Here is a 16,214-nt window from a genome sequence, read left to right on the forward strand (position 1 = left end):
TTTCAAGTTTGCTGGTGTTATGAAACAAAATGGGACTGCACGTGTTGAGGATGTTAAGAGGTTATAACGTGGCAGTTGCAGCACAGCCATTCTTTTTGGTGCACAAAATGTATTCTTTGAAAAGCAGGGTGAGATAATAGTTTATGTTGATTTTCAAAGGGACAAGTCACTAAAAGGCAACATGCAGGTTATGCAGCTGCACAGGCAAAGAGGAAGGCAAGTTTTTTTTTCTCTATTATGTATTGCATTGTACTGCTGCCACAAGTCAACAGATTTCACAACATGTGCTGGTGAGAGTAAACCTGATGCTGATCAAAGCTTAGAAGTAATAATTAAATTAAAAATCAGTAGTCAGCGAGGACTGCGTATCAGCAAAGACTGGGGCGGGGGGTAAGAGGAAAAAACAAAAACAGAAAGGTAGAGGCACATTTGTCAGACCAGCTGTTGGGGGGGGGGAGGAGTAAAGGAGAAAAAAGTTTACTCAAAATTCAGTATTAAGCCACAAGGATGCCACCTTTCTGAGGCACCGCCTTTTGAAGATATCCTTGATGATGGAGTTGGCTGAGTTCACAACTTTCTGTGGTTTTTCCAATCCTGTCCAGTGGCCCTTCCATACCAGATGGTGTTGCAACCAGTTAGAATGCTCTCCACAGTACATCTGTAGAAAATTGTGTGTGTCATTTGTGACATACCAAATCTCCTCAAACTCCTAGTTAAATACAGCTATTGAGTTTGCTTTGTAATTTCATCAATATGTTAGGCCTAGATAGATCTTCAGAGAAGTTGACATCCAGGAACTTGAAAACTGCTCATCCTTTCTTTCTACTGCTGATCCCTCGATTAGGACTGGTGCGTGTTCCCTTGACCTCCCCTTCCTGAAGTCCACAATTTCTTGGCCTTACTGACATTGAGTGCAAGGTTGTTCTTGCAACACCATTCCACCAGCTGATCTATCACACTCCTGAACATCTCTTCGCCACCATCTGAAGCTCTACCAACAATAGTTCTGTAAATTTGCTGTTGACATATGGCACTTGAGCTGTGCCTAGCCACACAGTCATGGATGTAGAGAGTAGAGCAGTGGGCTAACCACACATCCCTGAGGTGTGCCAGTGAGGAGATGTTACTTCCAATCAGCAAGACTGTGGTCTCCCGATGAGGAAGATGCAGAGTGATGAGGTACAGAGGCCCTGGTATTGGAGCTTCTAGATTAAAAATGAGGGTACGATTGTGTTGTACACTGAGTTGTAATCAATAAGTAGCAACCTGATGCAAGTATTACGATTGTCCTGGTGATCTAAGGCAGAGTGGAGAGCCAGTGAGATTGCATCTTCTGTAGACCTATTGTGACTGAAGGTCCAGGTCCTTGCTTAGGCAAGGATTAATATTGGCCATGACCAACCTCTCAAAGGAGTTTGTCACCGTAGATGTGAGTGCAACTGGGTGATGGTCATTGTGGCAGCTCACCCTGCTCTTCTTGATTGTTATCCAGTTGAAGCAGGTAGGAACCTTGCCTGCAGCAGTGAGACATTGAGGATATCCTTGCAAGTCCACCAGTTTGTTGGCACAGATTTTTAAGAGCACTACCAAGTACACCACAAGGGCTTGATGTCATGGGAAAGTGTCAGGAAGGGATGGTGGCAGTTACATTACGTAGCAGAACCAGAACAACAGGTCTACAGCAGATGCCATCTCACTGACTCCTCACTCAACTCTGGAACATCTAGGCAGCAAAGATGCATATATCAGGATGCTATTTATAGTCTACAGCTCAGCGTTCAAGAGCATCATCCTCCCAGAAATAATCAATCAGCTCCAAAACCCCAGCCTCAATAACTCCTTGTGCAATTGGATCAGCAACTTTAAATTTATCGATATTATTATTTTGGAGGGACGGTCCAGGGTCCAGCACACAAGTGCAATTATGAAGAAAGCGCAGCAGCGCCTCTACTTCCTTAGGAGTTTGCTGAGATTTGGCATGACATCTAAAATTTTAACAACCTTCTATGGATGTGTAGTGGGAGTCCGTTGACTGGACACATCACAGCCTGCTATGGAAACCCCAAATCTCTTGAATGGGACATCCTACAAAAAGTAGTAGATACGGTCCAGTCCATCACGGGTAATCCTTTCCCCACCATTGAGCACATCTACATGAAACAGTTGCAGGAAAGCAGCATCCATCATCAGGGACCCCCACCATCCAGGGCATGCTCTCTTCTCACTGCTGCCATCAGGGAGAAGGTACAGGAGATTCAGGACTCACACCACCAGGTTCAGGAACAGTTATTACACCTCAACCATCAGGTTCTTGAACCAAAGGGGATAACTTCACTCGCCTCATCATTCACTTTCACTTTCAATGACTCTTCATCTCATGTTCTCAATATTTGTTGCTTATTTATTATTATTATTTCTTTCTTTTTGTATTTGCACAGTTTGCTGTCTTCTGTACTCTGGTTTATCGTCCATGTTGGGTGGGCTTTCAAACATGACTGGCCATAAAAGAATGCAAGTTGAAGCAAGAAATATTAATTACAATTGCCATAACTTAATGATGAATAACAAACCATGTTTCTTTGAGTAACATCAAGCCACTAACAGTATAGACAAAAAAACCCTAACATAAAGTGAATGGCTAACAACATGAGATATATATGAGGTAATCTAGTCTGACCTAGAAAGAACACACCTGCCATCTTATACTGGTCCCCCTCCCTCCACCTTATTGTTCTGGCTTCTGCCTCCTTCCATTCCAATTCTGATAAAAGGTCTCAGCCTGAAATGTCAATGGTTCATTTCTCTCTGTAGATGCTGCCTGTCCTGCCGGGTTGCTCCAGCATGTACTCTTATGTTGCTCAAGATTTCCAGCATCTGCAGAAACCCTTGTGTCTACAGTACTTTTGAAACAAAGATATCAGGATCAACAAAAAAAAGACAAAAATAATTAAAATGCAGTAAATATATCTATAGAAATTACAACAATGTTAATGGAGTACATGCTCTTTTACCAAGAGGATACTAAGAGGGACAGGTTACCATGCATCTACTAAATGTCATGGTTAAAATAGAATCTGTGAGCTGCACGAGGTATCTTTCATATGGAAAGGTATATTTCTTAGAGGCCAATTCCAGAACAATACCATGGTGCCATGAATTAAGAAGTCAGAGAAAAACAACAAACCAACTAATCTTAGATTCTTTGGAATGATCATCATCATTATGTGTTGTGCGGCATGACGCTGGTGATTATGGTTCCATGACCATGTGAGTTCTTGGTAATTTTTAAAAAAAAACAGAAGTGGATTGCCATTGCCTTCTGGTCAGTGTCTTTACAAGATGGGTGACTCCAGAGCCAATACGAATACACTTCAGAGGTTGCCTGCCTGGTGTCAGTGGTTGCATAACCATGACGTGATGTGCACCAGCTGCTCATACGGCCATCCACCACATGCTCCTATGGCTTCACATGACCCTGATCAGGGGCTAAACAGATGATACACTTTGCCCGAGAGTGACCTGCAGGCTAGCGGAGGGAAAGAGCACCTTGTACTTCTTTTGGTAGAGATGTATCGCCAGTCACCACCCTGCCCCCGCCGCCCCCCCCCCACCATAGCCAGGATAATTTGTAATAAAAATATTTCTTTCCCAAATTAGCAATACCCTGTGGCTTAGACAGCATCTTGTAAACGGCAATAGCATTTGTATTGTAGCTTATTGCCAAAATACATCCTAAATTAAAACATGTAATCAACATGTAAATGAACACTAGGCAAAAGATGAAAAAATAGCCAGAAGGTAGTGAATGTGTGGAATTTGTTACCACCAGCAGCTGTGGAGGCCAGGTCGTTGGGTGTATTTAAGGCACAGCTTGATAGGTTCTTGATTGGACATGGCATCAAATGCTATGGGGAGAAGGCCAGGGAGTGGAGCTGAGGAGGGGAAGAAAAAGGATCAGCCATGATTGAATAGCGGAACAGTCTCGATGGGCCAAATGGCCTAATTCTGCTCTTTATGTCTTATGGTCTAATAGACGGGTTTTGATAATTGCCTGAAAAGTGGGTTTAAGGAGAAAAATATTAATGTTACGCCCATGTGGCTGAGGTCGCCCTTGCTAACAGTACCACAAAAGGAAGGAACTACGTGAACTACGTGAACTTACAGATATAGATAAAGGAAGAACATTGTACTTGAGATCAGGAACCAGGCATCACACCATGTCAGCTGTATACCACAAGAAAGAATTCCCTGTACAACAATCGTTTGAGTACTGCTGTAGAAATTTGTTCACAATGTCATGAAGCATCGTTTGTTCAGAACTCTCAAGGCAAACATAATGTGGATGGACCAGGCCATTCCGGTCCTTTGAGCCACACTGCCCAGAAATCCCCTGACTCAGTCCTAGCCTAATGACAGAACAATTTACAACAACCAATTAACCTACCAACCTGTACATCTTTGGACTGTGGGAGGAAACAGGAGCACCTGGAGGAAACCCACGCAGTCACAGGTTATAGTTTCCATTACTTATTCTGGAAGTTGCCCTTGTCCAATCCACTGAATGGCAAATATTGCAATCTGTGAGCAGCCCTTCTCTCTTCAAGGCCTCCCACCACCACTTAAACGAATGCTGCCCTACACTAGGAAGTTTCTAGCCAGACACAAACCCTCACTCTGACAGTGGCTGGATCCCCAGTTTACTGGCTCTGAACCCCAAGTTCTCAGGCCTGAACAATACTTCCTTTACAAGCTTCACAGTATGAAGGCAACACCAATTTAGCAATTCCTGAAATGCTTATTGGTGCAATAACTCGAGAATGCACTGATTAAACTGCACAATAGTCATTAGGTCTACATCTTCCTGCTCTGTGCCATGTTGAAACCAGTCTTTAACTTCAAATTAAAACTATCAAAAATAAATTCTACAACAAGCAAAGATTTTCGTCTTGACCAGCAATAAATTTAAATGCTTATTAATCAACCAATACTAAACTAGGCATAACAACCCGCCTCAGAGTACTGAAATGTTACGTTTATCCTGTTATGTTATATGGCTCAGAATATTGGACAACATCTAGTAACATGAGGAAACGAATTGAAGCAGCAGAGATGTGGTTTTTGAGGAGGATGCAAAGAATATCATGGATGAAATGAATATCTAATGAGGATGTCATGAACACAAAAAGAGAAATAACGTATGAGATCATGAAAAGGCAACGTAACTTCACTGGACATGTGATTAGGAAAGAGGAGTTAGAATGCATGGAAATTATAGGAAAGATTGAAGGGAAGAAAGCAAAAGGAAGACAAAGACAAATGATGATGGAGACAGCAGCCAGAGAACTAGAAATGAATACCAATGAATTGATCCACTTGACCCGAAACAGGAGTGTGTGGGCCATGGCAGTCAAAGCTCAAACTGGGCACGACACCTGATGATGATGATGATGATGATGATTAATCAACATTAAAACACAAAAGTCTGTAAACACATCTGTATAATTATTTTATCATAATTAAGTCAAGGTTTCATTCCAATTTAAAATACTCAAAAAAAAATCAGGTATTACAAAACCAAACTACAATGTATTCTGTTTATCATAAGCCTTACACAAGCAAGGAATTTTGTTACCCCTTAGTGTAGATGACAACAAACAATAGGCCAAGTTTGCTATAGCAGGGTTATATAGTGGCAAGCCCTGTTATTATACTGTGACAAGGATTTGGTCCATAATGACAGACAAGGAAGCTTGTTAACTCAACAACTGCTTTATTGTGATAAACACAAAACAAACCAGGCACCATGACCCAGAGAGTGAACCCAACCAGTCCTACACAGACAGGAGAGGTGACCATCACACACCCCGGTTACAGTTAGGGTGACCCACAAATACACAAGCAAATAGCTGTGCAACCCAAGTTAAAATTTAAACAATATATGAACTGGAACTTTCCCCCATAGTCCCACAGAAGTGTTTTAACACGAGAACAATAAACAGCGCTGGTCATTAGAAATGCAGGGGTGGGCTGTCGAACACGTGCACCCCCCCACAGCATCACATTGCCTCACCTGAGGGGGTCAGCTGTTCCCGGCAACCCCAGAGTCCATAGCAAGGTCCAAAACTTCCAGTGGACGTCGACACTGCCACCTGTTTGTGTGAGGAAAGAGGCAGGGCACCCAGAGTGTCACTTCCTTCCTTCAGCCTCGCTGGGTTAGCGGTGGCCAAGGGCTGAAACGGTGTCAGCTGGTCCCGGTGCAGCTCGACTGCCTTCGGCCACTCAGGCAACTGCACCCAATATACCACATCAGAGGTGTGATCGAGCACCTCTCCCGGCCCCTTCCAGTGGCTTTCGAGCCTGGGGGATAGTCCCTTCTTCTGGAAGGGGCAGTAGACCCATACTGAGGCTCCCACCATGTACTGCTGCATTGGCACCCTAGACTGGTGGCCCATCCCCTTCTGGGACCTGCAGGCGTCGCAGCTGTGCATGAACAGCTCCATGTCCTGCCTGTACCCAGGCCGTAGAAATGTTCACGCAGCCTGCCCAACGTCTTTGCCACTCCGAGATGGCCAGCTCCCACCAGCCCGTGCACCGACCGCAGCATCATGGTGTGGAGCCCCCGGGGGCCCACCGGATGCAAAAGATGTCTGCGCCATCGGACAACTGCCACCGCTGGAACAGCAACCCCTCGTGGACCTCCAGTGCTCCCCACTGCGAGAACAGGGCCTTGGTCTCTGGGTTCAGGGCCACTCCGGCTGTCCTCCCTCACCCGGGGCCAGCACAGAATCAGTCACCTGTTCACTGCGCAGCTGCTCGTGGTCCAGAGCAGGGGGTGGGGGGGGTCGTCACTGGCTGTCACCTGAAGAACAGTCACTGTCGCTTGCCCGTGGGTCAGCGATGCTGCCGTGGGCCGCTGCGAAACCAGCGGTGGTTGCGGCTCACGCTGGGAGCACTTCCTGGAGCTGCCCTGCTGGAGAGCCACAGTGTCAGCATCGAGGCAGAGTGTTGCCCCCGACACATCCACGTTGGCTGCCCAGCGGGTCAGCAGGTCCAGGCCAATGATGCAGGACTCTCGGATGTCGGCAAGCCACACCTTGTGCTCCACTGCGTTTTTCTCCCACTGCAATGCGCAGCCTCCTCTTCTCTCGTGTTGCTGGTAACCGTAGCCAGCTGGGCTGCTGTCGTCGTTCACCCAGGCGGGGATGCTGGTCCGTGTTGGGGAGAACACCGGGACGGATGACGGTGATGGTTGACCCTGTATCCACCAGCACACAGCATCTGATGCCCTCCACGATACAGTCCACATACAAGCCTTACTCTTCATCCAAACAGCCCACCCAGAGGCGTGACAACGGAGGGGTTCTGCTGGAGGATTCGGGTGGCGCTGCCCGCTCAGCGTTTCCTGATGGCCGCGCTGAGCTGTGGCGTGGTGCCAGTGCGGGACAGTCCTGGGCCAAATGACCTGCCTCACTGCGCCGGCAGCAGAGATCGTTTCGTGGCCTGCGGCGGGGTTGGCCTAGTGCTGGTCGGACCTGTCTCACGGCTCCTCCTTGTCAGTTTCCTCCTCCGCCTTGGTGACACAAGCCCAGGCTCATGGCATGCGGGGTGATGCGGGAACACCTTGGGGGGAGGGGGGGGGTCTAAAATTATTTCTGCTCTCTCTGCCTCGGCCAATGCCTTGTCCAGCGACAATGTTGGTGTCAGGTGAACATGCTGCCGAAGGCACTCTGGCATCAGCGCCTTTACAAAGGAGTGAAGGGCAAGCTCAGTGGCAAAGATTAGCTGCCAATGCCCAGACTTTCTCCTATACGGCACCATCCACTACACGGTTCTTCCCTCACTGCTTCTACCTACGTCCTCTGCTCGAAACGCCACTCCATCGAGGGCCCTGCAGTCACGCTGCTCTGCCAGCGTTAGGTCAAGGATGGCCCACAGGGCATCTCCCTCCAGTGCCAGGGCAAGGTGCCACTGTCTCGGTGGGACTCCACCCATTGTGCTACGCGGCAAGTCTGACTTGCGCCAGATAAGGCTCCAGGTGGCTGGTACCATCGTATCTGGGGAGCTTCAGGGTGGACCTTGAGGCGCAAATCGTCGAGGCCCTTTGATCTTCCTCTTGCTCTGGTGGCAACTGCCATGGTGCCCATCCTCCCATGGCTACAGAGTCTTGGGTTCCCCGGTGTGGGTCGCTACGGAGGCGAGTGATGCGCTCCGCTCTGTCCCCCAGGTAAGCTCGCTCTGTCGGGGCTCCTTGAAAGGCACAATGCTCCGTTCCCAGGTCCTCCCTCCGGGTCTCGTCTTCACGAGCACTGCCTGTGGGTGCAAAGGAGGTATACTGCTCGGTCCTTTGTCTGACTTCCCAGGTCTTAAGGCACTCTATCCGACGTCATAGCTCTTCACTCTTGTTGTCGAACTCACATCCCACTCCTGACACCAATGTGGCAAGCATTTGGTCCATAATGACAGATAAGGAAGCTCGTTAACTCAACAACCATTTTATTGTGATAAACACAAAACAGACCGGGCACATTGACCCGAAGAGTGAACCCAACCAGTCGGGGGAGGTGACCCTGGTTATGGTTAGGGTGACCCACAAATACACAAGCAAATAGCTGTATAACCCAAGCTAAAATGTAACAATAAATGAACTGGAACTTCCCACCATGATCCCACAAAAGCATTTTAACACAAGAATAAACAGTACTGGTCATTAGAAAGGCAGGGCATCACAATACCTTTTATGGTAGGCATACAAGAGGATAGAAAGCTATAGAATGGTCAACAATGGAGACGAAACATTAGACAAAGAAAGCACCAAACTAATACTTCAACCTCAGTTTTAGTATTAGCAAGATAAGTTTGTTTGTTATGTTATGTGCGTGTCGTGTGATGTAGGTGATCATGGTAGATGGGATATAGTGTAGGGAAATGTGGGGTCTTGAACAACTGTAGGAAGAATAAAGGGAGAAAATTCAGAAAACAAAATTGCAAAGAAACTTGAGTCCTAGTTCAGGATTCTCTGAAAGGTAATTTCCAGGTTAAGTCAGCAATTCATTCGTGATGTGCCATTTTGTGCAATGTAGCTGATCATGGTCTCTCCATGACCATGATTGCTCTTGGCAAATTTTTCTACCGACGTGGTTTGCCATTGCCTTCTTCTGGGCAGTGTCTTTACAAGACGGGTGCCATCAGCTGCACATACGACCATTCACCATGTGCTCCCATGGCTTCATGTGCCCTTGTAGGCTATGGCAAAAGCTACAGGCTAGTGGAGGGAAAGAGTACCTTACACCTCCTTGCATCTCCACCTTGCTACCCAAACAACTTAAGTAACAAATATAATTGAGACAATGTTAACAAACTGAACATCTGCCAAGATTTTGTTGGAATTTCTCCTAATGTTACTAGACTGCAAGTGATCCCACCATTTTGTCATGAAGAAGGGAAAATGTGAAATGGAACTCTCTAACCCTTCTGGGTAATTTGTGCTGTTTCTGACATCCTGACCTTCGCTGTATGATTTAATGTACAGGGGATAAATAAGTGAAAATGAATCCTTAAACCTAATTTGAAGAAATGGTGATGATGAAACTGGAAAAGCAGGAGGAAAAGATGAAAGTGAAAGGCATGTTCAATATAGAAAGATCAAGAAAAACAATGCAATAAGAGGGATTGAAAAAGCAGAAGATGACTAAACAAGAGAAAATCTGCAGTTGCTGTAAATCCAATGCAACATACACAAAATGCTGGAGGAACTCAACATCTTGGGCCACTCAACAGTCAACATTTCGGGCAATATGTACGTATATTAGGAACAAGTTTAATAGCAAGAGGAATAGAGTCTACCATAACCATTGAACAATTTTTTTGTGCTGGAGAAACTGAACAAAATTTGAGGGACATATAGTATATGAAATTATGAAGTGGAAAAGAGTTACAAAAATAATAAAAAGCCAAATGATCACCCTTCAATGCCTGCCTGCCCATTCCCCAAACCTGTTTCACTGTTAGCTGGGAAACATACAGCAAATTTCAAGTTCAACTTTCAACTTAGAATTATAGTTTAATTATCATTCAACCATACACAAATACAGCCAAAGCAGCATTCCTTTGGGGCCAAGTTGCAAAACACAGAACCACACTCACATATAGCACATATAACTATGACAGCAAAAGACAGTTAAAAAGAAATAATATTTCAAAAAAGTAATATTATAGCCCAAGTCCTTGAGCGTCATGGCCTGTAGATCGAATGAGGGCCTAGCCTGCACCACAACTCAGGCCTCGCCATTCCCCCACTATAGGTCTCACTATTAAATTCCAGCTGCTTTCACTTTCTACGATTTGAATCAACAACTTAAATGAAGGAACTCCCAACAAAGTCTTGGTCAAAGTTCAAACTCCAAAGAATTTATAAGTAACTTGTGACCTGATATTGGAAGTTTTACATTCTCATAGTTAAAAACTACACCTTTAGCGAATGGTAAAATCAGCACATTATAATTCGTTCCCATTTTGAAATTAAGTGTTAGATGTATGATTATTCATATGGAGACTTAAGTCAGATACCGTCATGTCCCCACCTCACTCAAATCTATGAGACAAGTGGAAGGAAAATCACACTGAACAAACAGTATAGATAAGGTGGCTATCAAATATTGATGAAGTCCTAAAGCTGTGGATTTCCTAACTCGCAAACTGAATAATTTTCTTGTCGTTTACTGATGTCAGGATGTTGTTTCCTAGAGCTTAGAACTAAGACCATTACCAGGGACGTTTCTACTTTTGATTGATTAATTACTAGCATATAACAGCAAGATTTGATCTTTTCATTTCTCATCTGTCCACAAAGCAAGCCTACCTCCACACACCACTCACCATTTAAAATAAAATGCTGTAGGAATATGGCTGCAAAAGATGCATGCTCTTCTAGTTAAGATGGCAACTTGAAACCTGTGTGCAGTCCGGAATTCAAAATGACAACCTTCTGTCACCTGAACTGTCTTGTTCCCTAATAGGAGATTCAGTATTGCACTCTCTCTAGTTGAGACTTCCACATATTGACTAAGGAAACTTTCTTGAACACTTTGACAAACTCTATCCAATCCAGTTTTATAGTACAGGGGTCCCAGAAAGTTAAAATTGCCTAATATCACAATCTTCTCCCTCTCCCTCTTTCTACAAATGTATTCCTCCAAAGGAACAGTAGTCTGGTACAGGCCAGACTAAAAGAGGTCCATCAGTCCTCCAAGTTCGGGAGTTCAGCTCACGGCCAACAACCCTGACAGGTAAAAGATATGCTATGGAAATAGCAATGAAGAATTCTTTTACATCTGATGTGACAGTATTTCTGAGTCTCTATCCGGGACTTGCCTGACTGACAATAGTGAAAACCAAGAAAAATGTACTGACAGGATGAAGGAAGACCTGAATGCCATCAGAGATGGAGGACCTTCATTGCTGTCCTAAACGCCAGTGGCATAACAGACTGTAGGTAAAAAACTGGTCTCACTCCATATGACAGTTTCTGAACTACTAAAAAGATTTACAAATATAAGACGCCAGAATTATAGCATATTTTCCTTAAATTTCACCTATTTTCTGGCAAGGATGCAGAGAAGTTTGTGGAATCCTGACAAGAATAGGACTTAGATATGCATCTTTAGGATGTACAGCTGAATCCAAATTCGGCCAAAATTTTCCTAAAATAGGAATATTTCACAATCTTCTACAAAACTGATTAACAATGTTGTTCAAATATGCAGTTTTTTTCCAAAATGTTACTGTTCAATGTAAATAAGTTGATTCGTACAATATTCCTCATATCATTGCGAACTTTAAATTTCAGTATTACTTACCCTCATAAGACTGCTCGCAAACATCATTGTCCGAGCCACTTTGTTTCCACTTATCAGTTGCATCAATGCCCACTGTTGGATAGCTGTTTTTAACAGTCAGTTTATTGGAGGAGCGACTATATACTGCTCTATCTTTGCATCGCCACCACAAAGCTATACCTTCTGCATCACATTCAAATACTTTCAATGGTTCTGCTTTGTTGGAAGTATCAAGACCGAGGCATTTTTTAACTCCAATGTTAAACAGCCGATGCCTGGATACCCACTTCCATTGCTGAAGCTCCTCTTGTTGACTGCATGCGTCCATTGTAATTCCAGAAGATCTTACTTTGAGGCATTTTGTAGTATTTTGGTGCTGGATAGTAAAGATGCCATTACCTAAGGGGCAAGAGGAAAGTTAGAATTATGAAAAACTAAAACAATTAAATACAGTTTAACTAAAAGTTTGATGAAATAATAACAAATAATATCGTTAGGTGAAACGTGGGTACCCAGGTAACTTCACAAAACAGGAAGTTCCTCACTTGAGGAAGTAAAAGTTAATGATGTCATGGCCTAATCACAAATTTTCAGGCCAAACTTATGAATTATTTTCTACAAGGGTATCACTTTGATTGTCGAGTGACTGGTATGGCATTTTACAAGTTAAAACAGAGTAAGGGATTAATATGCTGAACTGGAGGAACGAAGCATTCTTATTCAAGATAGAATAATTTGATGACAAGTAATTTTGCTGGCATTTTAGAAATGAAGCAGTAACCCTTCTGACCACAAATTTAAAGAAACTAGAATTGCTCAGCATAAAAATGCAGGGCTATCACGAATATTAATAAAAATATTAGATGATGCACTTGCTTTTAAATTAATAGAGTAGCAAACAATAGAAGTACAAATTAACATCACACCACTTTCAGAAAATTCCAGAAAGTGCCCTCAAGGGAATGAACTACTACTGAATGACAATTTCCCACAAATAGCAAGGGGTTAATGACAAGTTTTGTTATTTTGCTTGAGGGATAAATACTGTCAATGTTAGTGGCCCTGAGTTTTCTTCTGTATCTACTTGAGGAATAGAATTTATTTATTGTCACGTACGAAGATGACATCCTGAACACAATAACCCCTGTAAAACTGTAGTGTCAGCCTAAAGTTCTATATTCCAGTCTTTGGAGTAGGTGTCAATCCCTAAACCTTCTAATGCAGAGGCAACCTAACAAGCAACAGAAAAATATTAGGTACTTCGTCAAAAGACAGAGAAACGTTAGCCACATTTCTTCCTCTGGAGACCACAAAGGATTTTCAGAAAAGCTCAAGGCTTCTCCAGTCTTCTGCAATCAGGGTGAAAGACAATGAAATGGCACCCTGATCAAAGTGAACTTCATTTTTAAATCTTTTTATTAATATATAATCTTCTACAGCTATAAAATACAGAAATTCAACAAATTAGTATGTATATAATTAATAAAGCTGAAAAAAAACATATATGATAATGAAAAAAAAATTATAAAAAGGAAGAGAAGGAAAAAAAGAGAACCCCAGCTAACTAAAACAAAACCCCACTAACTATAAAACAAAAAAAGAAAAAAAACATTAGGAACTAACTCCTGGAGCAATACGTCTTACAAATATATATATAGAAAAAGAAAGCAACAACTGCCATTTCATATTTATATAACATAAAATTGGAAGAAAACCATGTAAATTGATTCAAATTAAATGATAATATTTAGCAAAAGAGCTCCATCTTCTCTCAAAATCAAATCGGGGATCAAAAGTTCTACTAATTTTTTCCAAACTAAGACATAACATTACTTGGGAAAACCACTGAGTTAGTGCAGGAGCAGAGGTATCTTTCCACTTCAATAAAATAGCTCTTCTTGCCAACAATGTAACAAATGATGATTTGAAAATGAAGTACCCTGAACTGATGCGGAACTATTCCGAATAGAACAGTCAATGTACTAGGTTGGAATTTAATGGCAAGTATGATTTGAAGCAAAAGCGAGTGAGATGCTTTACTTTCAACTGCTACTTGTCAAGTGAGAGCAGGTCACAAATGTTTAGCACAGGTTGACAGCCACTGAAAAGGTTTATCTGTGAGAATGTCATATTAAGTACTAAATAACAAGCTGGTGCCTCCGAGCAGGAGGCAACACAGTTCCTGGCATTGTCTATTTCCAAATGTACCACGTGCTGCATAAAGTAGTTATAAAGCTGTCTGGAATTTAGATATTTTAAGTTCAGGTACCTAAACTAGAATAGATTATTGAACCTGTTACTTCAAAGCAATGAGGGGCACACAAAGTCCAAATCTTAAACGTTAAAATCATAAAACTGCAGATAGTCTTAATCTGAAATAAAAGAGTGCTGGAAATATCCAACAGGTGAGGCAGCATCTATAGAGGGGGAAACAGAACAAAGATCTAAGCCGAGAAACTGAGTAGTTGTTTTAACTGCAAAGTACAAGCTCTTGCCAAAAAAAAGGGTAAATGTAGGCAGAGTCCAACTTCCAGTTAAAACTCAGTACAGGTATTCAGAAAATCACCACAAGCCACCCTTACAAGAAACCAGCTGCAAGTAAACAGCCGGGCGAATTCTTTCTTCACCCATACTATGAAATTGTTGGATTTGAGCCAAGGACTATAACGCCACTAGAGAAATAAATGTTTATTCTTCTTTATCATCTTTGTACACATATTATTAGCATAGCACGTAAAACGCGTTAACGCGATGACTATTTTTTAAAATCTATAATGTTACTAAAAATACTAGAGCAGCAAAACACATATATTTTCACACTAAACTTAACCGCACCTGTGGTCTGAGACGCTGTTACGACACGACGCACAAGAAAGAGATCAGATATGAGAATAAAATAAAAAGAAATCTGTCCGGTACACCAGCTCTTCATGCCTACGCGATTTCCAGAATATTTCGGGTGCTCCCACTGTGATGCCGGCAGAATATGAAATTAACTGAGCCCATCCTCGCCTCTCTCTTCCTCCTCACAAGCAACGCCGCAGTTGATTGGTGGATGCAGAAAGTATTTCAGCCAGCAGGTTCTCGTTGGTTAAACGGCTTGGCATCGCGTTCAGCAGACGAACTCGAAAGTGAAAGCCGTCGCCATCCAAAATTCCCCTCGAGTTCCTATAAAGCTCTATGAACTATATCACTTGCATGAAAAGTGCTCTATAAATAAACTTTATTATTATTGTTCTTGTATGTTTAATGTTTCCTCAGCTCAAGCTGTGGTACAGGCACAAGCAAACACACACATAGCCAAGCGATCTCTGCTTGAATTGAGCAAGCACTGAGCTTTTATTTCTAGGATGAGACCTCACTCAGTTCCAATGCCTTAACGAAACTGAAAACAATCCAACAACGTCTTTTCATCCTGATGTTAATGACGCAATTAATATGAAAAAAACATAAATAAGACCAAAATAAGTTAATTTTGAGAGGATGAGAATGTAGGTTTGATATTCTACAACAATGTTGTGAGCAAAAGGGTAGCCAGGGAGTGAAAAGGTCGGTCCTCTAAGGATCAGTGTTGTCGTCGATGTTTGTAAGCTCAGGAAATGGGAGAGGTAGTAAATGAATACATCCAGTCTGTATTAGTTCAAAGTACATTTATTATGGTAGTATGTACACTCTATACAACCTTGAGGTCCATCTTACAAAGGAATGAATGAATGAGACAGCCCAACCATGGCACTATTACTACTACTACTACTACTACATAAATACTTCCAGTCTGTACTTACAGTCAAGGGATCTAGGGTGAGCCAGCAAATTCAATACAAAGTTGGCTGAGTGTTAGTGAAAGGCTGCTTTTCAAGTTGATGGCAAATGACAAGTTGTATGCTAAAGGGATCAGTGCTGGGCCCTTCATAAACACAAAAATAAGTCTGCAGATGCTGGAAATACAAGTCAACACACACACAAAACTGCTGGAGGAACTCTGCAGGTCAGGCAGCATCTCTGGAAATGAATAAACAGTTGATATGTCGGGTCAAGACCCTTTTTCAGGACCCTTTCCTAGGCCCTTTGTTGTTTACTGTAGACATTAATGATCTGGATGAGGACATTGGTGGAATGATTATGAATTCTGCAAAATTGTTGATATAGTGGACAGTGAAGAAGATTGTCTAAGTTTACAGCAGGACGTAAACCAACTGGGAAAGTGGTAATGGGTGGCAGGTGGAATTTAATTCAGGCAAGTGCAAATTGATGTATTTTGGGTTAAACTAGGAAAGGACAGTGAATGTCAGCACCATCGGGAGTGTGGTTGAACAGAAAACCCTTGGGTACACGTACGTACTTCCCTGGAAATGGGAACATGTGCAGACAAGGTGGTGA

General features: G+C 42.9%; 1 protein-coding gene across 1 annotated transcript in view; it reads right to left on the reverse strand.

The window, feature by feature from the left end:
- Positions 1 to 14,861, reverse strand: part of ly75 (lymphocyte antigen 75) — a 180,100-nt gene extending 165,239 nt beyond the window's left edge. Inside the window, exons 1-2 of the mRNA XM_072262014.1 lie at positions 14,670 to 14,861; positions 11,856 to 12,233 (exon numbers count right to left, since the gene is read on the reverse strand). Of these exons, the coding sequence (XP_072118115.1) occupies positions 11,856 to 12,233; positions 14,670 to 14,766 (475 nt within the window). The 5' untranslated portion in view covers positions 14,767 to 14,861. The remainder of the gene's footprint in view (positions 1 to 11,855; positions 12,234 to 14,669) is intronic.
- Between the last annotated feature and the right edge of the window lie 1,353 nt (positions 14,862 to 16,214).

The sequence above is a fragment of the Mobula birostris genome, chromosome 6 (assembly GCF_030028105.1).
Source record: "Mobula birostris isolate sMobBir1 chromosome 6, sMobBir1.hap1, whole genome shotgun sequence".
Classification (NCBI taxonomy): domain Eukaryota; kingdom Metazoa; phylum Chordata; class Chondrichthyes; order Myliobatiformes; family Myliobatidae; genus Mobula; species Mobula birostris.